The 27545-nt window shown below is 41.4% G+C and overlaps 1 protein-coding gene across 2 annotated transcripts in view; it reads right to left on the bottom strand.

Moving 5' to 3' along the window:
- The window catches only part of LOC140210558 (plasmanylethanolamine desaturase 1), a 170666-nt gene that overhangs the window by 34138 nt on the left and 108983 nt on the right, over window positions 1-27545 (bottom strand). For both annotated transcript variants that reach the window (XM_072279618.1, XM_072279617.1), the window contains one exon: window positions 19862-20006. In XM_072279618.1, the coding sequence (XP_072135719.1) occupies window positions 19862-20006 (145 nt within the window). The remainder of the gene's footprint in view (window positions 1-19861; window positions 20007-27545) is intronic.

Here is a 27545-nt window from a genome sequence, read left to right as displayed (position 1 = left end):
ATGCTACTTGAGATTAAATTTGCCTCTTCATACTTACCCCTACTGGGGACACACCTTTATCATCCTCTTTCACCGGCACCATCAGTACTGGTGTCACTCCCATCCTTCTGAATCCTTGCCCACTCGCAGATCTCTCTTGCCTCTCCGTGTTTTCACACCTCAAATTTCTAACTTCTCCTGGTTCTGATGAAAGGCCCTGACTGAATGATAAACAGTGCTTTTCTCCTTCCATCTGCTGGGTTTTTTTTCAGTGGTTATTTCAAACTTGCCTGTGAATGAGCTGAAAAGTCCGTGGGGACAAAAAGGAGGGTATTAGTAAGCTTAAATATGAAGCACACATGGAAGTTTCAGCAGCTCCTAAGGTATGATGCTGGCAGAGATAGATTGTACCAAGAGGTTGGGTACACCACGGTGAAGGACTGCGAGATAACTGGAGGGGCAAGTAATACACAGAAATTGCAAACTGCTGGGTTATTCTTCAGCTGGCATCCTGATAGGGAAGTGAGATCGATGAATAGTGTATGATAGTAGGAAACAATTCAAGATTCAAGATTGTTGCTCTTCAATGCACAATTGTAAAGGGAAATAAAATGATTGCTCTTCCAGATCCAATAAAGCATTAAAAAAACACAAGCAGTGAGAACACAATAAATATAAATACACAAGATTAGCATCTATACATAGTCTGACTGTATGCACATAAATTGATGTTAGGTACAGGAGTGTCTGTATGTAGGTTGACTGACTGGAAATGATAAAGCTAGTGGTGGGAGGGAGTGTGCTGAGGTGGGTTAGTGGGTGGAGGTGTTGATCAGCCAGATGGCTTGGGTTTTTGAGTCTAGTGGTCCTGGCATGGATGCTGTGTAGCCTCTTCCCTGATGGGAGTGGGACACAGACCATGAGCAGGGTGGTGGCATTCTTCATGATGTTGCTGGCCCTTTTCTGGCAACTTTCCGCATATATCTCCTCGATGGCTGGTAAGCTGGTGCCAGCGATGTGTTGGGCAGTTTTAGCTACCCATTGTAGAGTAGGCCCTTGTCCGTCGCAGTGTAGTTTCAGTAGTACAGTGACGAAACATGGTAGGACACTCTCAACTGCGCATCAGTAAGTGGTTGCATTGATGTGCACAGTCCAGCTCTCTTCACCTTCCTCAGAAAGGAGAGGCAGTGGTGAGCTTTCTTGCCATGTTCTGATGATAATCAGATAGATTTGAATAAATAAGGCCCTTTTCTTTTCAGTGTTAAGTTACAAGGAACTCCGATTGATCCACATCTTCATGTTGGATGGGCAGTTTGATAGCAAAGCAAGAAACTTAGAACTAAAGGTGAATGAATCAGTGAAGGGCAAGAGCTAGGTATCCCTTCATTCATATCACTGAAAGGCTACTATTGTAGATTAGCTCCGAAGAGTTTCAAGATGAGACCTTGAGGTGCAATGATTTTGGCCATGTGGCCACTGGAAGAGAAATTATTTTAGTAATGCAGTCACTGAATAACTGAGGGAGAAAGAATCAGAGCCTTCCACCAATAAATGTAAATGGAGAAGACGGCCTAATTATGTACCATATTATATATCCGACTATATATTTGACTATTGGGTCAAATGGAATGGAAGTAGATCATCCTGGCCAAGTGAGTTCTCACAACGTCTTGTATGGCTGTAACACGATGTCTAAACTCCCGTACTCTGTGTCTCGACCAAGGAAGGCAATCATGCCAAATGCCTCTTTAATCGGTCCATTGTTGCCACCATCGTCAGGGAACTATGCACTCGTATCACTAGGTCCCTCTGTGCAACACTCCTCGGGGCCCTGCTACTCACAGTGTATGCCCTTAACTGGTGTAACTTGCCAAAATGTAACTGAGTTCACTTCACTGTGACATTCCTTTGCCCACTTTCTCCATTGATCCAGATCCTGATGTAACCTGAAACAACTATAAGACCATAAGACATAGGAGCAGAATTAGGCCATTCAGCCCATTGAGTCTGCTCAGCCATTCCATCTTGGCTGATCCCAGATCCCATTCAACCCCATATACCTGCCTTCTCACCACATCCTTTGATGCCCTGACTGATCACAAAACGATCAATTTCCTCCTTATATATGCGCACAGACTTGGTCTCCACCACATTCTGTGGCGTAGCATTCCACAGATTTACCACTCTCTGGCTAAAAAAATTCCTCCTTACCTCTGCTCTAAAGAGCCACCCTTCAATTTTGAGGCTGTGCCCTCTAGTTCTGGATACCCCCACCATAGGAAACATCCTCTCCACATCCACCCTATCTAGTCCTTTCAACATTTGATAGGTTTCGATGAGATTCCCCCCACGTTCTTCCAAATTCCAGTGACTACAGGCCCAAAGCTGCCAAATGCTCCTCATATGTTAACCCTTTCATTCCCGGAATCATCCTCATGAACCTTCTCTGGACTCTCTCCAATGCCAACATATCCCTTCTGAAATATGGGGCCCAAAACTGTTGACATACCCTAAGGGCAGCCTGACTAGTATCTTATAAAGGTTCAGCATTATCTCCTTGCTTTTATGTTCTATTCCCCTTGAAATAAATGCCAACATTGCATTTGCCTGCTTCACCACAGACTCAACCTATAAATTAACCTTCTGGGAGTCTTACATGAGGATTCCTAAGTCCCTCTGCACCTCTGATGTTTGAACCTTCTCCCCATTTAGATAATAGTCTGCACTATTGTTCCTTTGAACAAAATGCATTATCATACATTTCCCAACACTGTATTCCATCTGCCACTTTTTTGCCCATTCTTCCAATTTGTCTAAGTCCTGTTGTAATCGCACTGTTTCCTCACACTACCTACCCCTCCAACTATCTTCGTAACATCTCTTCAGCAACCTCCCTCAGGACTCTGGGATGTAGTCCATCTGATCCAGGTGACCTATCCACCTTAAGACCTTTGAGTTTGCCTAGCATGTTTTCCATTGTCATTGCAATAGCACTCACTCCTGCTCCCTGACACTTAACAGATCTCTGGCACACTGCTGGGGTAGTCCACAGTGAAGACAGCTGCAAAGTACCCATTAAGTTCATCTACCATTTCTTTGTCCCCCATTACTACCCCACCAGCATCATTTTCCAGCGGTCCAATATCAACTCTCATCTCACATTTACTCTTTAGATAACTGAAAAACTTTTGCTATCCTGCTTTATATTATTGGCTAGACTGCCCTCATATTTCATCTTTTTCCTTCTTATAGCCTTTCTAGTTGCCTTTTGTTGGATTTTAAAAGCTTCCCAATCATCCAACTTCCCACTCTTCTAACTTCCCACCCTCTTTTGCTACCTTATATACTCTTTGCTTGGCTTTTATGCAGTCTTTAACTTCCTTTGTCAGCCACAGTCGCCTACCCCTGCCATTTGAGAACTTCTTCCTCTGTGAGACATATCTATCCTGTGCCTTGTGAACTATTCCCAGAAACTTCAGCCATCTCTGCTCTTCTGTCATCCCCGCCAGTATCCTCCTCCAATCCACCTGGGCAACTTCCTCTCTCATGCCTCTGTAATTCCCTTTATTCTATTGCGACATTGATAGATTGGAGTTATGCTTCTCCCTCTCCAATTGCTGTACGAATTCAATCATATTATGATCACTTCCTCCTAAGGGTTCCTTTACATTAAGCTCCCTAATAAGATCTGGGTTATTACTCAACACCCAATCTAGGATAGCCTTTCCCTGAGTTGGCTCAAGCACAAGCTGCTCTAAAAAGCCCACTCAGAGGCATTCAACAATTTCCCTCTCTTGCGATCCAATGCTAACCTGATTTTTCCAATCCCCTTGCATATTGTCCTCCATTACAATTGTGTCATTACCCTTATTACATGCCTTTTCCAGCTCCCTTTGCAATCTCAATCCTATATCATGGCTACTATTTGGAAGCCTATATATGATTCTTATTGTTGGCGCGTGCCCAAGTAGTTAAGGCGTTGATCTAGTGATCTGAAGGTCGCTAGTTCGAGCCGCAGCTGAGGCAGCTTGTTGTGTCCTTGAGCAAGACACTTACTCACACATTGCTCTGCGACGACACCAGTGCCAAGCTGTATTGGCCCTAGTGCCCTTCCCGTGGACAACATCGGTGGCGTGGAGAGGGGGGACTTGCAGCATGGGCAACTGCCAGTTCTCCATACAACCTTGCCCAGGCCTGCGCCCTGGAAACTTCCAAGGCGCATATCCATGGTCTCACGAGACTACCGGATGCCTATATATGATTCTTATGATTTTTTTTTACCCTTGTAATTTCTTAACTTCACCCACAAAGATTCAACATTCTCTGACCCTATGTCACTTCTTTCTAAAGGTGTAATTCCATCTCTTACCAACAGAGCCACACCGCTGCCTATGCGTTCCTGCCTGTCCTTTCAGTTTAAGGTATATCCTTTGATGTTAAGCTCCCAACTATGGCCTTCTTTTTCCACGACTCAGTGACGTCCACAACGTCATACCACCCAATCTCTAACTGTGCCACGAGTTCATCCACCTTATTCTGAATGCTACGCACATCTAAATACAACACCTTCAGTCCCGCATTCTTCACCCTTTTGAATTTTGCCTCTGTGATACAATTTAACTCTTTGCTCTGTCTGCATTTGTACCCAATCATGGGATTGTCCTTCCTTACATTCACGGTATACTCATCATCTACTTGTAAACCTGCTGGCTCATTCTCAGTCTATCATCCTGGTTTCCATCCCCCTGCCATACTAGTTTAAACCACTCCCAATACCTCCAGTAAATCTGCCCACAAGAATATTGGTCCCCCTCGGATTCAAATACAACCTGTCCTTTTTGTACAGTTCACACGCAGCCCAGAAGAGGTTCCAATTACCCAGAAGTCTGAATTACTGCCCCTGCTCCAGTTCCTCAGCCACACATTTATCTGCCACCTCATTCTATTCCTATCCTCGCTGTTGCCTGGCACAGGCAGCAATCCTGAGATTACCACCCTTGAGGTCCTGCTTCTCAGCTTCCTTCTGAAATTCCTATATTCTTTATATTCTCTTTTCAGTACCTCCTCCCTTTTTCTTCCTATGTCATTGGTACCAATAAGTACCATGACTTCTGGCTGCTCACCCTCCCTTTTCGGATACTGTGGATGCATACAGAAATACCTCGGGCCCTGGCACCTGGCAGGCAAACTACCATCCGTTTCCTTTTCGCCTATCTGTCCCCCTGACGACAGAGTTTCCCTACAACTGCTGCCACCCTCTTCAGTTCCCTACCCTTCTTTACTGCCCACTGTACTACCCATTTTGATGCCATCTCCAAACCTACTAATGATATCCCCTCATCCTCATCCAAATAATTGAAGTATGACAAAGAACAGGGTTCCGGCACCAATCGCTGAAATACACCAGTCGTCAGAGGCATCCAATCTGAAAAACAATCCTCCACTACCACACTCGACTCCTACCACGAAGCCAATTTTGTATTCAGATAGCTAGTTCACCCTGGATCCCATGTGACCTGCCTTCTGGACCAGCATACCATGCAGGACCTTGTCAAAGTCTTGCTGAAGTAAGGGAGTGAGTTCCAGCATTCATAATAATGAAGACATGCTGATATATTTCAAAGTCAGAATAATATACAACTTGGAAGAGAAAATGCATGTGGCAGTGTTTTCTTGTGTATACTGCTAGAGTGAGTTTTTGGGTAGATGATTCATTTACACTTAAATGACTCTGGCCACCAGACTTCTATTTGACAAAGTACTGTGGATTGAGTCCACAATAATGCGCTTCCTAAAAAAGTGTGAATACCGGATGCTTCTGGCGCCATAGTTTGACCAGATGCTGTAGTTTCGAAGACAGTATTATCTATATTTTATAAATATTAATTGTCTTCTATGTTAGCACGTAAAATGCCAAATAAATGTATTGTGGATTTAACTTGTATTCCTAAAGGCTGTGGATACCAACCCAGACATATTGGCATTGGAAGGATGAAGTCAGAAGGTGCGATGTTTGTATGTAGCTTCAAAAAGAAGCATTGTCTATAACTTTTTAAGTAGCAATTGCCTTTGTGTTTAGTATATAAATATCGAGCCCACATTGGGCTAGCAGACCTTTCTCCTGAAAGCGTCTCTGTCCGTATGATGCCTGCTGTACCTTCTTGTGTCGAATAAAGAAGCTGCTTTGTATCTACCAGTGACTCTGTCTCTCCAGTGATTTCATCCACACTACAACATTTCTGCCACCACTGTCCTTCTTGGTGGAGGTGGTCACAGGTTTGTTAAGAGCTGTCCGAGTAGTTAGCTGACTTCTGAGATGAGTAACCATAAATGATACACACTACAACCACTGTACATTCGTAGTGAAGTTAATGAATATTTAGGGTAGTGGTCAGGGTGGCAAACAAGTTGGCTGTTTTTATCCTGCAAGGTAAGAACCTTTCTGTGTCTTGCTGGAGTTGCAGGCAAGTGGAAACAACTGCCTCACACTTGTGCCTTGAACATGGCTTCGGGTGCTAGGAATTGAGTCGCTTGCTGCAGAACTCCTAGCCTTTGACTCGCTCTTGTAGTCACAGCATTTATGCATCCGGTCCCTATGAATTACTGTTCATCATTGCCAAATTCCTGACCATCACGATGATCTGGCAAAAGCAATGGTATAGAGGTTAGACTGTTGGAGATGTTCACTTGTCACTTAGCAGTTAATGCCTGACTGTTAACTCGGTCTTGCTGCAAACAGACATGGCCTGTTTCATTTGCTGAGGGGCAGCAAATGGAATTGAATGTTGTGTAATCATCGGATGATCCCACCTTCTGATGAAGGGAAATCATTGATGAAGCAGCTGAAGGTGCTCAAGCCTGTCCCGAGAAACCCCTGCAGTGGTGCCCTAGGTCTCAGATGGTTGACACCAAATAATCACAACCATTCTTCCTTTGTGAGATGTATGACTTCAACCAGTGAAATGTTCTTTCCATGGTGATTAGTGACTTCAGTTTTACCAGAGGCTCCTTGGTGCCACACTGAATTATAAAGTGAAAAGATTATGCAGCAAGGAGATAGGAAAGGGGTGGAAAACTGATATTGGGGAAAATAACAGCTAACTAATCATTTAAATTTTGTTCATTTATAGTTTATGGTGTATTTGTTTATATTCAACTTAGTTTACATTTAAAAATAAAAAGATTATCCTCTAGAAACTATTACTTTTGATTAAATTTGGTTTCTGAAGGAATATATCTTACATCATTTTTCTTCAATTGTATGTGAACCAGCTCATGGCTGCATTCATCCATCAGCTAGCTGACAATGTTGTGGCTTCAAGCATACTGCTATGTTGGCCCACACAAAAAAGAAACCTTCTCTCGAATTCTCTGAGTTTGCCGTTTCACACACATTGCAGTACCATAATAAATGGACGTGTCAGCAACAAATATTCTAGCAGAGTTTGTTAAATATAATAAATCTATTCTAGGACACCATTAAATGTCTCCCACAGTAAGTATCAATACAAAAAAAGTAGCTCATATCAGCCAAATTTATTTTGTATTTATTTCACAAATGATCAGCGTGCACCTAATGCATATGCATGTTGAATGTTCCCAATTAAAGTAATTTAGTAACTATCCAAAGTCATTGAAAGCCAATATTCTATTTTGGATGCAATGATTTGTTGACTTTGCTGGGCTAAGCAAGGCATGGTCGTTGTTTAAGAAAGATTAGTTCTTTCTATCTGCTCCTCCTTCCCCAGAAAGGTCACATCTGTGTAAAAACTATTTTTGGATTGCGTTGTATTCTCTAGTGGAGGGTCTTTAATGTGATGGAGAAATCAGGTGCAGCTTTTACCTGTGTAACAAAACTGGAAAGAACGAGGGTAAAAATTGTGTTAAGTTGAAAAAAAATGAGAGAAAATAAGGTTAAAAAAAAAGAAAGGTGAGTAAGAAATGTTTACAGCAGTATAGTGATAAGCCCTCACATAATTTTAAAAACAGATCACTTCAAATCAGCTTTCTGTTCATAGGCTGAATAATCGTGTACATCTTTCCAAGAAGATCTGGAACAGAACCAGAACTGTTCAGGATTATCCACACTCACAGCCAGCAAAAATATAGCATTGCTTGTTTGAAGTCTGATTACATATAAATGAAAGGTTTTACAAACAATCTGGAATGGCTGTGAGCACAAACAATCTGGAATGATGGCAGCATGATAGTCCTCCTGTTGAGCATTTGGATGAAGTGCGAGTATTATTGCAATGACGGCAGCATGAAACCCCCACAGAGTGTTTGGAATGAATTGTGAACGGCTTTTATGTCTCTCTTTGCCTTTTCTTTCAAACAGATGGTGATGCAGGGAACCCCAGCTACTCAAAACCTTGCAAATTAACATGAATCGAGCAGAATAAAATTAAATAAAATGGAATCCACCACATTCTGCATTTACTTGCAGCAAAACAAAATACTGTGCATCCTGAAAATCTGGAGAAAAACCTTGGAAACGTTTAGAAGGATAGACAGGCAACAGTAAATATTTCAGCCTGAATACATTTCATCTGAACTGTATAATTTTGTATTCCACTGCAGATTTGAAACAACTTAAATTCACTGCTTCACCCATTCTGAAAGAGAATTTCTCCAATATTTGATTCATATTTTACCCACAGACCCCACTAGCAAAGACATATAATAAAATTACACTTAGAAATTCCAAATTCAGGGGTGGTCAAACACAGAAAATCCCAAGCCATTATGACAAACGTCATAATCTCAGGGGCTTCAATATATTCACATGATTCAACAGTAACAGTGACCATAATACTAGATACAAGCTCAGATTTGAAAATTTTAAAATAATTCCATGAAATCAAAACAGCCTCTAGGATAAAATATAATCAGTCTGATACATTAGCTCTCTCCAGAGATATTGCCCAACTTTCAAAGTGTTGTCAGCACTTTCTGATTTAATTACTCTGCCTAGGAAATAAAATAATGGTGACGCAGGAATGTTTGATGACTCCTTTCCTGTATCTGTTGGCAATAGACTAGATTATAAAACAGACAAATGAGAAATAAAAAAAAGTGAAAAATGAAATGGAATCCAGTGGGCTATGTGGCAGCAACATGATAACCTAGTGTTTGCAGATGACATCTCGCTCTAATCAACAGACACAAGAGAAATTAACCCTCTTGACCATTAACTCCACTATGCTGGGTCTAAGACTCAAATGTAGATAAAATGAAAGTGAAGATAAACTGCACCAGCAATAGAAATACAACCCTGGAAGAAGCGACTTTCTTTGTCTATCTTAGAAGCATTGAGAGTATCTGAGGATGTTGAAGCCAGGATCAACAAGGCCAGAGTAGTTTTCAACATCTTGGTGGATATCCAGAGTTATATCTAGGAAAACCAAAATCAGTATCTTCAACTCACATGTGAAAACGATGCTCCTATATGGCTCTGAGATCTAAACAGCAACAAAGGAGACACTACTAAAACTGCAGGCTTTCACCAACTAGTGTCTGAGAAGGATCCGAAAGATCAGGAGGAATGGCACAGTAACCAACCAGACTCAGTGGGAAGTCACCAACCAGGAATACTGTATATGGAGATATAAATACGCAAACAGAAACGGAAGATAGAAGATTGGGGAGCTTTTAGAAACCTACAGAGAACAACTAAAAGAATCATTAGGAGGAAAAAGATGAAATATGAAAGCAAGCTAGCAAACAATATCAAAGTGGATAGTAAAAGCTTTTACAAGTACGTAAAAAAAAATAAAAGAGAGATGAGAGTGGATATAGGACCGCTAGAAAATGAGGCTGGAGAAATAATAACAGGGAACAAGGTGATGGAAGATGAACTAAATGAGCATTTTGCACCAGTCTTCACTGTGGAAGACAATAAAGTGTGCCAAATGTTGAAGGGTGTGAGGGAAGAGAAGTGAGTGCAGTTACTATTACAAGAGAGAAGATGCTGAAAAAGCTGAAAGACCTAAGGGTACATAAGTCACCTGGACCAGATGAACTGCACACTAAGGTTCTGAAAGAGGTAGGTGTAAAGATTGTGGAGGCATTAGTAATGATCTTTTTAAAATCATTTGACTCCGAAATGGCGCCAGCGGATTGAAAAACTTCAAATGTCACGCCACTCTTTAACAAAGAAGGAAGGCAGCAGAAAGGAAATTGTAAACCAGTTAGCCTGACCTCAGTGATTGGGAAGATGTTAGAGTCTATTGTTAAGGATGATGTTATGGAGTACTTGGATGAGATAGGACAAAACCAGCATGGTTTCCTTAAGGGAAAATCTTGCGTGAAGAACCTGCTGGAATTCTTTGAGGAGATTACATGTAGGATAGATAAAGGGGATGCAGTGGATGTTGTATATTTGGACTTCCAGAAGGCATTTGACGAGGTGCTACACATGAGGATGCTTATCAAGTTAAGAGCCCACGGTATTACAGTAAAGTTAATGGCATGGTTAGAGCACTGGCTGATTGGTAGCAGGCAGTGAGTGGGAATAAAAGGATCCTTTTCTGGTTGGCTGCCAGTGACTAGTGGTGTTCGTCAGGGGTCAGTTTTGGGACCACTTCTTTTTATGCTGTATATCAATGATTTAGATGATAGAATAGATGGCTTTGTTGCCAAGTTTGCAGATGATACAAAAATTGACTGAGGGGCAGGTAGTGTTGAGGAAACAGGTAGGCTGCAGAATGACTTAAACAGAGCAGGAAAATGGGCAAGGGAGTGGAAATGAAATGTAATGTTGGAAAATGCACGGTTGTGCACTTTGGTTGTAGAAACAAATGTGCAGACTATTTTCTTGATGGGGAGAAAATCCAAAAATTTGAGATGCAAAGGGACTTGGGAGTCCTTGTGCAGAACACCCTAAAGATTAACTTGCAGGCTGAGTTGGTGGTGAAGAAGGCAAATGCAATGTTAGCATTTATTTCAAGAGGTCTAGAATATAAGAGCAGGGATGTGATGCTGAGGCTTTATAAGGCACCAGTGAGGGCTCACCTTGAGTATTGTGAACAGTTTTGGGCTCCTCATCCAAGAAATGATGTGTTGGCACTAGTTCAGAGCAGGTTCACAAGGATGATTCCAGGAATGAAAGGGTTATCACACAAGGAAAATTTGACGGCTCTGGGTCTGTACTCGCTGGAATTTAGAAGGATGAGAAGAGATCTCATTGAAACCTTTTGAATGTTGAAAGGCCTAGACAGAGTAGATGTGGAAAGGATGTTTCCCATAGTGGGGGAGTCTGGGACAAGAGGGCACAGGGTCAGGATAGCGGGCTGTCCATTTAAAACAGAGATGCCAAGTAATTTCTTTAGCCAGAGGGTGGTGAATATGTGCAATTTGTTACCACAGGCAGCAATGGAGGTCAGATTGCGAGATGTATTTAAGGCAGAGAAACTGTAGGTTCTTGATTGGTCACAGCATCAAAGGTTATGGGGAGAAGGCCGGAAAGTGGGGCTGAGGAGGGGAATAACAGGATCAGCTGTGATTGAACCGCGGAGCAGACTCGATGGGCCAGATGACCTAATTCTGCACCTCAATCTGATGGTCTTCAGGAAGGCTCTGGGCGACAGATCCAAGGAGACAGAAGTTAGGAAGAACAATGACTGGATTTAAATTCAAGGATGCACATCACACTTCTTGGATGTTGGATCTCAGTAGCCAGCATCAGTTTCCAAATCATTAAGGGTTGGGAAAGACATGCTCACAGCTCCTTCAACATGATCAGCTGAGCTTGAAAAAATAGGGCAACGTTGGAGAGCCAGTCAATGCAGGATGTGTTTTACTCTGACCATGGATGGAGGTTTCAGTGGATGATTAACTGAAGTGGGATTGCAGATTGTGATAAAACACAGATGAAAATACAGGAGAGAACATGGGATCAAGAGCTATGTTCCCTCTAAGCCAGCGGTCCCCAACCACTGGGCCGCGAGGAAACGATATGATTTGGTGACATGAGTCAGCTGCACCTTTCCTCATTCCCTGTCACGTCCTCTGTTGAGCCATTACGCATGCAAAGTCATTACCCGCGTGTCATCCATGTCAGCGTGGGAAGGAGATCAACTCCTCGAGCTTGCAAATGACGGCGGGCTGAAAAGTATGTTTGACATAACATCTCTGCCAGCATTCCGAATCAAAGTCAAGGCTAAATATCCTGAGATAGCCACGAAAGCACTGAAAACGTTGCTTCCATTTCCAACTTATCTCTGCAATGAATGCAACGAAAACTAAATTGCAGAATAGACTGGAAATAAAGAACCACCTTCGAGTATCGCTGTCTCCCATCACCCCTTGTTAGGACGGTGTTGTTGCAGGGAAACAAGCCCAGGACTCCCACTGATTCAGCGATATTGGTGTGTTGCAATTATTTTATATGTTCATACGGGGAAAATATGTGTTGTGTGTTTAATATCCAAACGTTACTTAAAATGTTATGATGCTATTGACTGATAAGTGACTTATATAACTATATAATAATTACAGCACAGAAACAGGCGATCTCCGCCCTTCTAGTCCGTGCCGAACGCTACTCTCACCTAGTCCCACCAACCTGCACTCAGCCCATAACCCTCCATTCCTTTCCTGTCCATATACCTATCCAGCTTTCCTTTAAATGATAGTATCAAACCTGCCTCTACTACTTCTACTGGAAGTTCGTTCAACACTTACTTCAAGCTCCCTTGATAATTGACTTATCGCTATATTCATACGAGGAAAATATGTGCTGTGAGTTTGAAATTGAGTGTATTAGCCACTTATCACCTAGATTCCGGCCGTGATTAACACCGCCCCCCCCCCCCCGAACAGAATCAGCAAAAACGATTTGTAGGAAAAAAAATCGCCAGGTACGTGCATGCGTACTGGTGCCCGCGCAAGGCTTCATGCTCATTGTAATCTTTCTCGGGGTAAACACAACGTATTTGACTGCTACTCTTGTCCTACCCCCCCACCCCCGGGGTTGCCCGGTCCACAAGAATATTGTCAATATTAAACCGGTCCGCAGTGCGAGAAAGGTTGGGGACCCCTGCTCTAAGCTGAGCACATGTGCACGCGCACACACGTTTTTCAACCAGTGCACACAAAAGGTTAGTTACCTAAAACAATGCAGTAATTAATCATTATACTTATTGAAAACAATCTTTTAGCTAAATGTTTCTGTTAACTAGCTAGTCAGCTTTTCAAATACTGTACCACAATGCACGTCACTATTTTACATTACCTCACCTTTCCTGTTCCGGTTTGTACAGCTCCATCATGGCAGCAGCCATCTTTGGCAGACAGTGTTCATATCGTAAAGTTTACAAAGATCTGTTTCAAATCCTGTAGATAGCTTACTAAGTTTTTATTGAAAAAGATCAGTCAAATGACCCTGTGGCTATATACTGTCACAATAAATTGATAAACATCGCATACAAAGTAGCTTTACAGGTTTTAGGTGATGTCTTTGATGAGCTGGCTGCACTGTGCAAGATTCTGCAAGAGTGGCCTGACACCGATTGATTCACTTCATTTTGCGCGAGGCAAAATTAACAAGATAAGAAAGCAGTATCTGGGAGACAATGTTTCGTGGAGTGACAAAGTTAAAGTTTTGTTAAGCCAACAACGTGAAGAAAACGTCACAGTAGATACAAGTTCGCTGTTGATTTTTATAAATAGTCTTTGTGTTCATTTAGAAGAAAGGTTTCCTGAAGATGAGGTACAAGAATGGTCAGCTTTTGATTTCTCCGCAATTGCAGATTGTGACATCTCATTTGGCGAAGAACAAGTTAATGCCTTATGTCTAAAATATAATGATTTTCTAGCTGAAAATACTGTAATAGTTAGACAGTTTAATGATTTCTAATTTTCCATGCAAGAAAAAATTAAATCCAAACTAATTTCAAACTTTGCTCAAGTGGTGGCATTTGTACTTCAAAATGAACAGTTTTGTGACCTTGCACAGTTGATGGACATTGGGGGAACCTTTCTTGCATCTAATGCGGACTGTGAGCGAGGTTTTAGCCTAATGAATCAACTCAAAAACAAGCTGAGAAACCATTTAGGTGAATGTCATTTGGATATGTTGATAAGAATCAAACGCTATCAATTGGATGGAAGTTCTAATAGGCTAGATAGAGTTTACAAAGAATGGGTAAATGCCAACGACAGAAGAGAGTAAAAAATAACTGAGTGACTTAAATATGTATGTTATTTTGTTGTTATTCTGTGCAGTTTTATGTCAAATATTTTATAAACCTACATAAACTGTGCCATGTGTGCATTCAGTGCGCACACACTTTGGTCACAGGAAAAGAATTTGCACAACGTAAAATTTTTGCGCACACTGACTACTAAAAATTAGAGGGAACATTTATCAAGAGCCTTGCTCAGAATCATATAGGGTACCAAGACTGCACTCATACTGTTCTGTTGTGTATCAGGGAGTTGAAGTGATCTTTCCAATGTTTACAGTAAGGAAATTCAAGATTACACATTGCATAAGCAGCCAGGACAGAATAGGCACTGGTGTAGTTAGGGATATTAGGGAGGCAGAGTTCACTGTCATTGTCATACTTTGTGGAAGTCATGAAAATAAACTGGAAACAAAAAATTAACTGTTCTTATCATGGTAGTGTTTCAGTAAGCCTATATTCTAGTTATTTGGTTGATAATTTAAAAGTAGTACCAGGTTAAATTTTATAGGTCAATTTTCATAACCGTGCATATTCCAAAAAAGCTGCCTTTTTAAAGAGGTAACAATAACTACCACTGAACCAATTTGGTATCATGGCGTGAGCTTTAAAATCTAGGAGCTACACTTTCCTACAAATGCTGAGTAAGAAATATTCAGTCCTATTTCTGGAATACCAGTAAACATTTGGCCTATGAAAAAAGAAACGGCGTAACTCTTAAAGTTTGTGCCCCAAATATACCTTAAGAATCATAACATTAAGAGACACCAAAATCAACTGATTTCAGACAGTAGATGACACTAATAAAAATAAAGATTTTGCACATGGGCTTAATAAACAGGAAACAAATGGTTTAGTAAACCATATCTGTTGCATCTTCTAAACCAACAGTTTAACAGGCCTCCCTGGTTATTAATTGCACTTGAATTCTTCTCCACGATACTGAAGGCAAGCACACTCTTATCCAAAAGTCCAGGCACTCCCAGTTGAGACACTGGCCCAGATATTGAAGAATGTGCTACATATACCATGTAGATTTTTGGCAACAACATGAGAAATTTTAGAGCTTTTAGTAGCTAAACAATTATGAGCATCCAACTATTGCCAAAAGTACACACTGAATTAGGAAAGAAGTCATGTCCCCAAAATAGTGCAACATCTGGCATTAAATATCACAAAGGAATTCTGACGTTTAAGACGGACATGTGTTACAGGATGACTTCTGGTGTTGATGGCACTGCAATCTCATCCCAGTCCCAAACACTCCCTCCAGTGTCCCTAGAGATACATCTTTGCCTCACTTCTGATTCTCATTTGCTTGCTGTCAGCTGGTATCCTTAACCAAAACACAAGGTCTGACTGCACGTGCACATCAACTATACCCTGCTCCACTCTACTTCTTGATTCTTCTATGGTTTCTAAACCATCAGGGTTTCTTGCGCATCAGTACTGGACGCTTGCCTGATATTCAGTACAGATAAGTCTGCGCCAACTAAATACAGGAAAGATCAAAGCCCTTGTCTTCTGCCACAAGCTCCATTCCCCAGTCCCTGTCGAAATCCTTCTCACTGGCAACTGTCTGAAACTGCACCAGATTGTTCACAACCTTTGTGTCACATTTGACCCAGAGTTTCTAATAAGGTATCCATGTCATTACCAGACCATCTGTTTCCACCTCCACAACATCATCTTATTCACCAGGCACTGAAACCATCAGCCATGTCTTTATTATCTCAAGACTTGACGATTCCCACACACACCTGGCTGACTTTCTATGTACTAACCATCATAAATTCAAAGCTCTCTCGAATTCTCCTTGCCACATCATAAATCACACCAATTCCCATTCATCTGTCATCCATATTTACCTCCTCCAAGCCAACTAAAGCACTCCATTATTTAAAAAATTACATATTTGCTTTCAAACTTCTTTATGGTCTCGCAGTTCATTATCTCAGTTACTTACACAAGCCTTCAAACCTCAGATCTGATTTTATGTTACCATTTCTGGCTTTGAGTTCCCCAATTTTTCCTCAGCATTCAATATCATTCTCAGTTTTCAGTATTATTTATTTTCTTTAATTTCCACAATCTGTTTTTGTTTGCACAATTCACCAGTCTTCGGTTAAAGAAATTGCTCCTCATCTCCGCTCAAAAAGGATATCCACCTATTCTGAGGCTGTGTCTTCGACTTCCCCACCATAGGAACGTCCTCTCCACATCCGCTCTATCAAGGCCTTTCAACATTCGGTACGTTTCAATGCAATCACCCCACATTCTTCTGAATTCCAGTGAGTATAGGCTCAGAGCCATTAAATGCTACTCACATGACAAGCCTTTCAATTCCAAAATCATTTCCATGAACCTCCTTTGAACCCTCTCCATATTCTAATTTAATAAAAGTAGCAAATCAAATTTAATCTGGAGAAATTTGGGCTGATCCATTACTGGGGCCAAAGCACCTCGAAATACCAAAGTAAAATACTTTGTACTGCATGTTAGAAATCACTTCAGGCCTCAAAAGAGATAGGTAGGTACTGAAGAATTAACATGGGTAGTTACCTTTATCAACTGAACTATGAATTTCAAGAGAAGGTAGACCACGCCAATAGTATGTAAAATACTAATCAAGCCTTAGCTGGGAAAATGTTCATCACTCTGATCACCTTAGTATCTGAAGCACTAGAGATAAGATTTACAAAAACATTAGCAGGGCTGTACAATTAATGTGAAGAGAAGCTGCCCAGGCAGGAGATGTTTTCCTTGGACCAAGTTAGACTGAAATGAGATTACAATAAGCCATATAAAATTATGAAAAGCCAAAGATCTATTTGCTTTGGCAGAGAGATTTATAACAAATGTACAAAGATTTAAGTTAATCAGTAGAAGAATCAGAGGGAAGTTGAGGAAACTTGTTTTCACCCTAAGTGTGGTGGTGTTTCTGGAATCCACTACCAGAAAACCTTTTAAAGTCACCTGGATGTACAGTTGAAGAGCTGTAAACTACATATCTGGGGGCTGGCAGTCATTTCAATAGCTCTATCCTGGACACAATGGGCTGAATGGCCTCCTTCTGTTCCATAAATTGCAGTAGTTCTCTGAAAGTTATAATGTGGTAACAAGTTGCTCCTGAAGTCATGATCCGGCCAGGTGTCCAATTAGGAAGCTTTATCCCCCAGGGTCTAGGTCTGAAAATGTATTCTCCCCTATGAACTGGGACAAAAGCTAACAGCTTCTCTATCAGGTGTTTCCTGAGGGAGTTTCTTACACAATGAACAAATAAAACAATTCCAACACTAACACTGTATTCCTCCTCCTACTTCCACAAATTCTCAAACAGGACGTCCAATCAGAGTCCTCTCTAAACACCCAAAAACCAATCCTCTTTCCAGAGACAGGGACACAGTACCAAAACATATTTGTTAATCTGGTGCAGTGTTTGTATGCCAGTTGACCCAACAGAATTATCAGTGCTCGCAAACATAAAATCAGCAGGCTTCAAACAAACCAATGTGATTGCTCAGATCTTCAGCTGCCAAATCTAGACCTGACCCACTTCCACCAATACTTGGCAGTGATAGCTGAAAGGAAAATAGAAACTTCCTGTCTCTTGGTCAGTAATTGTCACTGATCACAAGGCCAATTCACTCTAAGGAAACAGCATGTCCTCGATGAGACCATAAACTAGATTAGCCTCTGCACCTGGAGAGCCTCTTTGTTCATTATCCTAACTTAATTCCATCAGATCCAAGTAAATACCACTTAAATCCACAGGGCTTTGGGAGGTTTAAAAAAAATCACAAACTTGACAAAAAATCTTCCATCTTGATGAACTGTTCCTATAAGTAATGGGCAACAATGGAGAATGGCAATGTAAAATATAAATACAAAAAAAAAGTTCAAGAATTGCCTAGCTTTACGCACTTTTTTCATACAGTCCCAGGCCATTGTACATTTTTATCTTTATTGTCCAAGCAGCACAGATCTCACACACACACAGACACACACACACGCACACATATATACACACACACACACACACACACACACACACACACATTATTTCAGAGCTAAATTCATTGGACAGGATTTGAACACAAACTATTCCACAGTATGGGATCTCTGCAGATGAAAGCAATCACACTCATGCTAAAGCATTGGGCACAAAATGCTTTAAGAAGAACCATGAGAAGCCACAAGAAGATGAGAAAAAGTGGAATCAGCACTGGAGATGAATTCTGCAGGTAGATTTAAAACTGGGATGTTTATTGTGCGAAGCCATGCACAGAAAAACTTCCATTTATGTTGCAGCTTTCACAACTTGAAGTGATACCCAAATCAAATCACAATGACTCCCATAGGTAGCAATTTGCTAAATGACCAGAGAAACCATTTCTTTTTAGCAACACTCATTGATGGGTAACTATCAGCCAAGGTTCCTGAGTTGACTATCTCACTTTTTAAAAGTAGCGATAGATATTTTTGCATGCCAAAAGAGCAGACAGCACTTTGCTTTGATGTCTCCTGTGAACAACAGCACCCACAGCCAGTGGTCTGAGTAATAACGGTAGTTCAGGAATAAGGTTGCTATGGAGAGATCCACTGATGACAACTTCTGATGTTGCTTGACAGAGGTAGATATGACAATACAGGGAAGGTCAAGATGCCACTGAAGATGCCGAAACATCTCAAGGGACAAGACTGGATGTAAGGGACAACAAAAGTTGGACAGTCCCATCCAGGTGGGCAACAAATGTGCAGTTACAATCCAATAGCTAAAGAACTGAGGAAGGGAAGGTGACGAACAGTCACCAAAAACACTCTTATTTTTAAGAGGGTTGAATTTTCAACATGCGGGTTTCAGCTAATGAAGAAGCGCCAGCAGAGATCATCCAACACAGCAGTTTACAGTGGCACATTCTGAAAGCTGGACCAAGTCGGGAAAGAATCACTGCTGCTTCCATGGTTTAGAAGGTGGGCCTGTCTAGTTCAAATTCTGTGAAATGCATTCTTCAAATCCACTGAAGACTACAGGAGCTGGAGCAGGCGAGAAAGAGAAATGTTTCATTAAATGCTTACTTCCCGAGCTTATGGAAAAGGGATAGCCAATTCAAAATAAGAAGGAACAAGTCCAGGTAACAATCCTGATTAGCAATAAGATGGATGTCAATAAAGAATAAATCCTTGAATCTCTCAAAGTAATTTAGCCATTCTTAATATTGTTGTACCAATGATTTCAGATTATGCCAACACAATTTGTATACAACCCATTGTGCATTAACGTTAATAAAACAAGGATGTAAGATTTTCCAAAGTAGTCACCTTACCTTCTTTACCTTCACCTTACCTATTTCACCCTACAGAGTGCTATGTGTATATGTGTGATCATTTGTTTGTTTTGAGATGGGGTAGGAGACTTGTGAAAAAGTAACACAGGAGGTTTAATACCTAGCCCCCATCTTGATCACAGAAGAATTCTTGAGTTTTCCTAAGAGATCAGAGGTAGACTGGGACCTCTGCTCTTTCCAGAACTCTTAACTATGTGCCAACAAGCTCCTTACATCCCTTCTATCTTGTAACTAAGTCATTGGGAACCTGGTAATCCAAATTCAAGAACTCAAAGCCTCTGGTGTTCATGACATTGAAGACATTTTTGTTCAATCAATAGGAAGGGCACAAGAACAACATAATCTCACCTGGACTGTTGTTGATGAACCTGTAGGTCATGTGGGCCAGTGGAATAATGGCAAACATACAGTTATCTCCATTAGTCTCAATGAAGTCATGCCTGGTTATTGCAGTCGGGTCAATATGATGTTCTCGGAAAGGCCTAATAAATGCCTGCATACAAAAAGAAATGCAACAGATGCTTGACTTTCAATGTATGTTTTAGATTAAAAATGCATTTAAGCAAAGACTACATTCTACATTCAAAGTACACCAAGATTACTTATTCCAATGATGAAATGCTTACAAGGAAGAAAAGTCAGAATAATTAAGAATTTTTGACAAGAGCTATTTGAGAATAAAGTGAAAACTTAAGATATGTGAAATATATTGTTACAAGTTATTTGTCTGGTGGATGACAACCTATACTTGAAGTGGATCAATCATCTAACTCTGCATTACAATGACCATTTTGCATTGCACACCATCCTGACTTGAAAATGTATCGCTGGATCTTCAACATTTGGAATAAAGCCTGCATCCTGAAAGCAATCTGGGCACTCTTTTAGTAGAAAGACTAAACCACCTCATTCAGTCCTGAACAAGGGACTTGGCCCAAAACGTGGACCGGTTAGTCACTTCCATAGATGCTTAACACAACACGGATGGAAAGCATGCAAGGAACTGGCCGGATTTGAACCCGGGACCACTACCCTCGAAGTCCGGTGCAGATGACACTACACCACCGACGACAGAAGGGCAATTAGCAATGGGTAATAAATGTTAGATGTGTTAGAAATGTCTTCATCCCATGAGCAATTAGTTAAGGAAGTTAGAATACTTGACTCGGTAGGTAGTAGATAGACAGATAGGCAAATAGAAAGAAAAAAAAGCAAAAAAAAAAATACCAGCTCTGACTCCTGCAGTAAAGTTTATGGATCTCCAGGATTTGCCTTCAACTAATTTACAGTTACCCGATTATATTTTTATTCATCTCCTTGAATACTGCTCATTCTCTCTTGGTGGTGATGTAGTGGTTATGTTACTGGACTAATAATACAGAACTAAACAATCCAGAGGCAAGTTCAAATCCCGGCACAGCAACCATTGAATTTAATAGTCAATTAAATAAGCTGGAACTTAACCCAAAAAAAGGCTCTGTTATGATGACCACTATTGTGACTATTGTGAAAACCCAATGGGTTCACTTACCCAACCTGGTCTTTTATTGACAAAGGACCCACAGTAACATAGTTGATTAGTGGCTCTTTGAAATGGCCCGCAAAACCATTCATTTGGATACTATCCATCATATTGAAGGAGAGAAAGGATTAACATGATTAGAACATCTTTCAACAACCTGGCACAGAGCACTAACAAGCCAGTTGTTCCAACCCATTTGACACTGCAGAGTCCTTATTACAAGTGTCAGCAGAATGGTGTCTAAACTGGGAAACCTGTTCAGCTGACAAGTCAAAAGTCAAAGTTCAAAGTAAATTTATTATCAAAGTACATATATGTCACCATATACTACCTCGAGATACATTTTCTTGCAGGCATTCACAGAACAAATAAATATAATGGAATCAATGAAAAACTACACACAAAGACTGACAAATAACGAGCGTGCAGAAGAAGACAATCTGTGCAAATGCAAGTAGATAGGTAGACACGGAGAACATGAGTTGTAGTCTCATTGAAAGTGAGTTCATAGGCTATGGTATCAGTTCAGAGTAGAGGTGAGTGAAGTTATCCACACAGATTTGGAAGCCTAATGGTTGAAGGGTAAAAACTGTTCAAAGGGCAGTTCGACTAAGTTGTATGCAAGTTTTCAGAACTTGCATGCTTGGCTCCATCATTATAATTCTTAGCTAAGAACTGGGTGGTAGAGTCAACTGCAGGTGGGACAGAAAGGGCTTGGTATCCCCAGCAGTGAACCTACACATCTCATGGCATCAAGACAAATGCATGCAAGGAAACACCTTGCTGATTACAACCAACCTTCCTCCCTCAGAAGATGTATCAGTGGTTCTCCATGTTTAGCAACACTGGGAAGAAGCACAGAAAGTAGCAAGGACAGACACAGAATATATCCTGGGAGGAATGTTCAACATAGAGCATCAAGAGCTGCTCAGTGCCAAAGAATAGATCTACTGGACTGTATCTGCAGCATGTAATGAGTGAACTAGCATGGGGAATAATCCTACATGAGATTAACCGCACCAGTCTACCTGTGGTAAATATGGTGGCCCATTTCAGAACAGATCCAGCAACAGAAAATGAGTGTCCATTTGGCACTGTGGATCAGCATCAGTAGCAGGAATGTATTCCAGCATCATCAGTGACCACTTGGCCCTGTATAATGTTCTCTCCACCATGACTGTCAAGTGAGGGGGATCAATCCTGGCTCATTGACAGAAGAAGGCAGAAGGACATGCCTGGAGCACCTCCCAACAATGAAACACCACCTGACCAAGCCAATATATCCAGCCAAACACATCCGGTCAAGATGGTGCCACCAAACCACAATTCCATGGCCAATATCTTCGAGACAGCAAAACTTTCTGGTTTTCTCACTTCTTCTATGCCTTCTGTTTGTCCTTTTTGTTTTGTTTGTGTTAAAGAGACTGTTGGAGCCTGTGACATACAAGCAGGGTAGACGAAGGAGAATCACTTGATCTTGTGTACTTGGATTTTCAGAAGGCCTTTGGCAAGGTGCTACACACAAGGCTGCTTAACAAGCTATAAGTCCTTGGTATTACTGGATAGATCCTAGCATGGATAAAGCAGTGGCTGATTGGCAGGAGGCAAAGAGTGGGAATAAAGAGAGACTTTTCTGGCTGGCTGCCTGTGACTAGTGTTCCACAAGTGTCTGTGTTGAGACTGATTTTTACATTATATGTCAATGATTTGGATGATGGAATTGATGGCTTTGCTGCAAAGTTTGTAGATGATATGAAGACAGGTGGAGGGCAGTTAGTTTTGAGGAAGTAGAGAAGTTACAGAAGGACTTAGACATATTAGGAGAATGGGCAAAAAATAGCAGATGGAATACAGTGTTGGGAAGTGTATGGTCATGCACTTTGGTAGAAGAAATGAAAGGCTTGACTGTTTTCTAAATGGATAGGAAATACAAAAAACTGAGGTGCAAAGGGACTTCGGAGTCCTTATGCAAGATTCCCTGAAGGATAATTTGCAGGTTGAGTCTGTGGTGAGGAAGGCAAATGCAATGTTAGCATTCATTTCAACAGGACGAGAATATAAAAGCAAGGAATGAATGTTGAGACTTTATAAAGCATTGACGAGGCCTCACTTAGAGTACTATGAGCAGTTTTAGGCCCCTTATCTTAGAAAGGATATGCTGAAACTGGAGAGGGTTCAAAGAAGGTTCATGGAAATGATTCCAGGTTTGAAAGGCTTGTCATATGAAGAGCATTTGATAGCTCTGGGCCTGTATTCACTACAATTCAGAAGAATGAGGGGTGACCTCATTAAAACCTATCAAATGGTGAACGGCCTTGATAGAGTGGATGTGAAGAGGACATTTGTTACAGTGGATGAGTCTAAGACCAGAGGACACAGCCTCAGAATAGAGGGGCGCCCTTTTAGAAGGGAGATAAGGAGGAATTTCTTTAACCAGAGAGTGGTGAATCTGTGGAATTCATTGCCACAGGCAGCTGTGGAGGTCAAGTCTTTCTGTATATTTAAGGCAGAGATTGATAGGTTCTTCATTGATCAGGGCCTGAAGAGATATGGGGAGAAGGCAGGAGATTGGGGCTGAGAGGAAAATTGGAGCCGCGATAATGAAATGGTGGAGCAGGCTCGATGGTCCAAATGGCTTAATTCTGCTCCTATATCTATATTCTTATGGTTTGAATCTTGATTGAAGGATCCAGCGCTGTGCTGTGTCTGGAGAGCTGTCTTGTGGAAATTAGAGATGGGGTGGGCCGAAAAGGTCCGAAAATGCAAACCGACTCATGGAAAAGACAAGAATGGCTCCATTTCTAAGCAGCGAGGAAGACTGAAGCATTGAGGTGAACGCGGAGGGGGTCAGCAATGGCTCGGCGCGAGATGGTTGGCAGCCAGATTGACACATTCGGCCCTGGTTCAGCAGAACTAGGACCTGGGTGGACAGTGTTAGGGACCGGATCAGCGGTCACTCTTTACAGAAGGACTGCGTTCATGCGGCTGCTCCCCACATATACAGTGAAAAGATGTTTCCCACATTCTGAGATTTATGTGATTATTGGACTGTGCTTTATTCTGGTTTCCTTCAACTTTCTGGTGTTTTCTTTCTTGCGGTCAATTGACAGGTGGGTGATTTGTTAACTTTTTGTGTGTAAGGGTGGGGTTGGGGATTTTCTGCAAGTGAGGGGGTCAGGGATTGTTATGTGTAGAGGATCATTGATTGTTTTTGTAGCTGTTTTTGCTATGGGCAGGGGAGATTTTGGGGCCCGTGAGTTTTGTTTCTTTACTTTTTCATGCTGGCTGGGGGAGTTGATGTCTTTTCTTCCAACAATACCCATGGTCTTTGACTATTTAATGGCTATCTGGACTAGACAATATCAAAGTTGTATCATACATGCACACTTCGACAATAAAATAAAAGAATAATATGAACCTTTGAACCTTAGACACAGGACCACGTGTGAAATAGAAAAACAGTATGCACGAGGCAGAACCAAGTGATTCCACAACAAATATTCTTTTATTTAGGGTTACAAGACAGAGCAGGTCCTTGCACCTCAACGAGCCGCACCAGACAGCGGCCCACTAATTTAACCCCAGCCTAATCATGGGACAATTTACAATGACCAATTAACCTACTAACTCACACGTCTTTGGGACGTAGGAGGAAAGCAGAGCACCCAGAAGAAACCCTCGTGGTCAAAGGAAGAACGTACAAGCTCCTTACAGACGACAGAATTGAACTCTGAATTCTGAAACGCCCCGAGGTTTAATAGCATTGCGCTAACTGCTAAGCTACCGTGGTGCACCATTTCAAGGCTCTGCAATCTTAACACATCTTGTTGCATATGGTGTTGGACAGATACGCAGTGAACAGCAGAATCCCCTCCCTCAATAATGCTGGAGCTCAAACACACACATTGTCATAGACAAGATGAACAAAATCTTAACCCCTTTATCCAAAAGTAGGTGGTCCATTTAGGCTTCCTCCTAAGATCTCCAGCATTTGTCTTCTGCCAACTCACATAACATGATATCAAGAAGCAACCTTGAGCACTGAATACAACAAAGACTGTGGGACAGGCAGCATTCCAGCTGGAGTACTGAAGAGATGAGTGCCAGAAACAGCTGCATTGTTTAAGTTGTTCCAAAATTGGCAAAATGCACTAAATCGCCCAGGAACATCCCATCCACTAAAAGCAGAACAAAAACAAGCTGATTAGGTAATGCCCAATCAGTCTATTTTCAATTATTAGTAAATTGATAAAAGGTATCATTGACAATGCTATCCAATTTCATGACCTAACCCATATCCCACCCACCGAAGACTAGTTTTAGAGTGTTGCCAGGACCACTCTTCTCCAGCCCTCATCATAACACGGACCAAAGAGTTGAATTCAAGAGGGGAGGTGAGAGTGACTGCCCAAGAAATCAAGACAGTTTGTGAATAGGCAATCAAAAATGCATTTGGAGGAAAATACTCCTGTGACTGGAGTCGTAACTCACACAAAGGAAAATGATTCCAATGATTAGCGGCCAGCCATCCAGCTCAGGGCAGTGACCCAAAACCCAACTATCTTCAGGCATTTTCATCAATGACTTTCCAGCTTAATGTTGAAAATGGAGGTGCTTTCTCAGCTTGTACAGTTCTATCTGTAACCCGTTAATAAATGAAACAGCCCACACCTGTATGCACCAACATCTAAACAACGTAGGTAACAAGTAACACTCATACAACACAAGTGCCGGGCAATGATCATTCTGCAAAGAGACAGCCTACCATTGACGTTTGATGGCCTTATCATCACAAAGTCCCCAACCATCTATATCCTAAAGACCAGCATTAACCAGAAATTCAAATTGACTAGCCACATAAAATACTGTGCCTATTTAAAACTTGTTAATGCCTAGGTACCCTGCTTCTGGATCCAGGCTTTTCCATGTTCTACGAGGCACATCACCATCATGGTGGAATACTCTCTACGTGTCTGGTTGAGCACAGGGCCAACTGAACTCAGGAATCCTAAGGCATTCAGAACAAAGCAGCACCAACAATGAATGGCGGCAGTGTGTGCTGCTTCAATAGGATTTTCTCTGAGTCACCTACTCTACTCCAACAGCCCCTTTCAAACCATTAACTTCTACTGCCATGAAGTCTTTGACCAGCTAGCCTGTAGGAACATCATCGCCTGCTGTCCTCCCTCCAAGTTAACACACCAGCTATCCCGACTTCAAAATGCGTGACCATCCATCTGTCATCTCTAGGTCTTGATCTTGCAACTCACCGCTCATTAATGCTATGGCCATATCTCACCTGGGATTGACCACTGCAGTTCAATGTGGTTGCTAACCATCACCATCTGAAGGGCGTTTAGATAGAGAGAATAAGTGCTGGCTCTGCCAGTGATGTCTATGTCTTGAAAAATTAAGTTAAAAAGATCTCTTCACTTTATGTGTGGTTTTATTATTTGTATCTTTGCTCATTGAAATCCCACCTTGGGGAATAATATAGAATTAGGAGATCATCAAAAGTCGTAGCCTCAATAAGAAATGTGTGTTATTGGTTATAACCATCTTTAAAACAGTTAAGGGAGTTATCAGTGCAATAGAGTCAGGCTAATTTAAGTACTGGCCATGCTACACAATTGGCTCAGGCCATTGTTCTCTCACATCTAATCGTTCTCATCAGCATTAATTGGCAATGAACTGAATTGTTTGCCCCCTTTTACCAACAGAGCAGAACAAATTCATGTATTTACCAGATATTACTGCTTCACAAGGGGTGGACTCATTATAAAGCAGCTAAAGTTAGTTTTGAAAAAGTTTAATTTTAACAAGCAATCTATCTGAGGACCTTATGTTGACAGTTTCTATTTCAAGTAGAATTAACTGGAACACTTATTTATTCACTCTCATGAATTAATGATGAATCTGTGTACAGTTATCATCAAATCACTTAAATGCTGAACTGGAGGCAAATCCAACTTGCACTTTTGTTAGTGATTGGAAAGCGGAAGAGGAGGTGGTGAATTAAATATCACAATGCACCTTTTATTGACATGAATGAACTGTTTACGTTTAACTTTCCTGACAGAAAAGCACACCTACTACATGTCACAGTCCTGTGCTGCAGTTTCCAGCTTCACATTTATTTTGTGATTTAAATATCTCTCAATCCTGCCACAGAGTAAAGATATGAAGCTGGCCTAGAAAGTCTTCAAAGCCCAAAGTCATGTTAACACAGCAAAGAGTGGAAGCACATGCCAGCTTAACGTGAGGCTCCCCAGCTGCACTTATCCATCAAACCTTTTCCAAGCAAGGCATTGCACAGGTTAGAAGGTGCTCACACATACATTGCTGAGCAACTCACATAGAACAATAATGAACTTCTCTGTGCTTTTATATGGCAGGTACACCAGTGTAGAGGAAGCATCCTGCGCTGATCAGGATTAGAAATGAATGTACATTACAAAAACTTAACAATCTAGGCTCCACTGCCACTTTTTTTTTTGTTAGGAAGTTCAA

Source organism: Mobula birostris, chromosome 15 (genome assembly GCF_030028105.1).
Source record: "Mobula birostris isolate sMobBir1 chromosome 15, sMobBir1.hap1, whole genome shotgun sequence".
In the NCBI taxonomy this organism is placed as follows: Eukaryota; Metazoa; Chordata; class Chondrichthyes; order Myliobatiformes; family Myliobatidae; genus Mobula; species Mobula birostris.
This window is presented reverse-complemented; position numbering and strand designations above follow the sequence as displayed.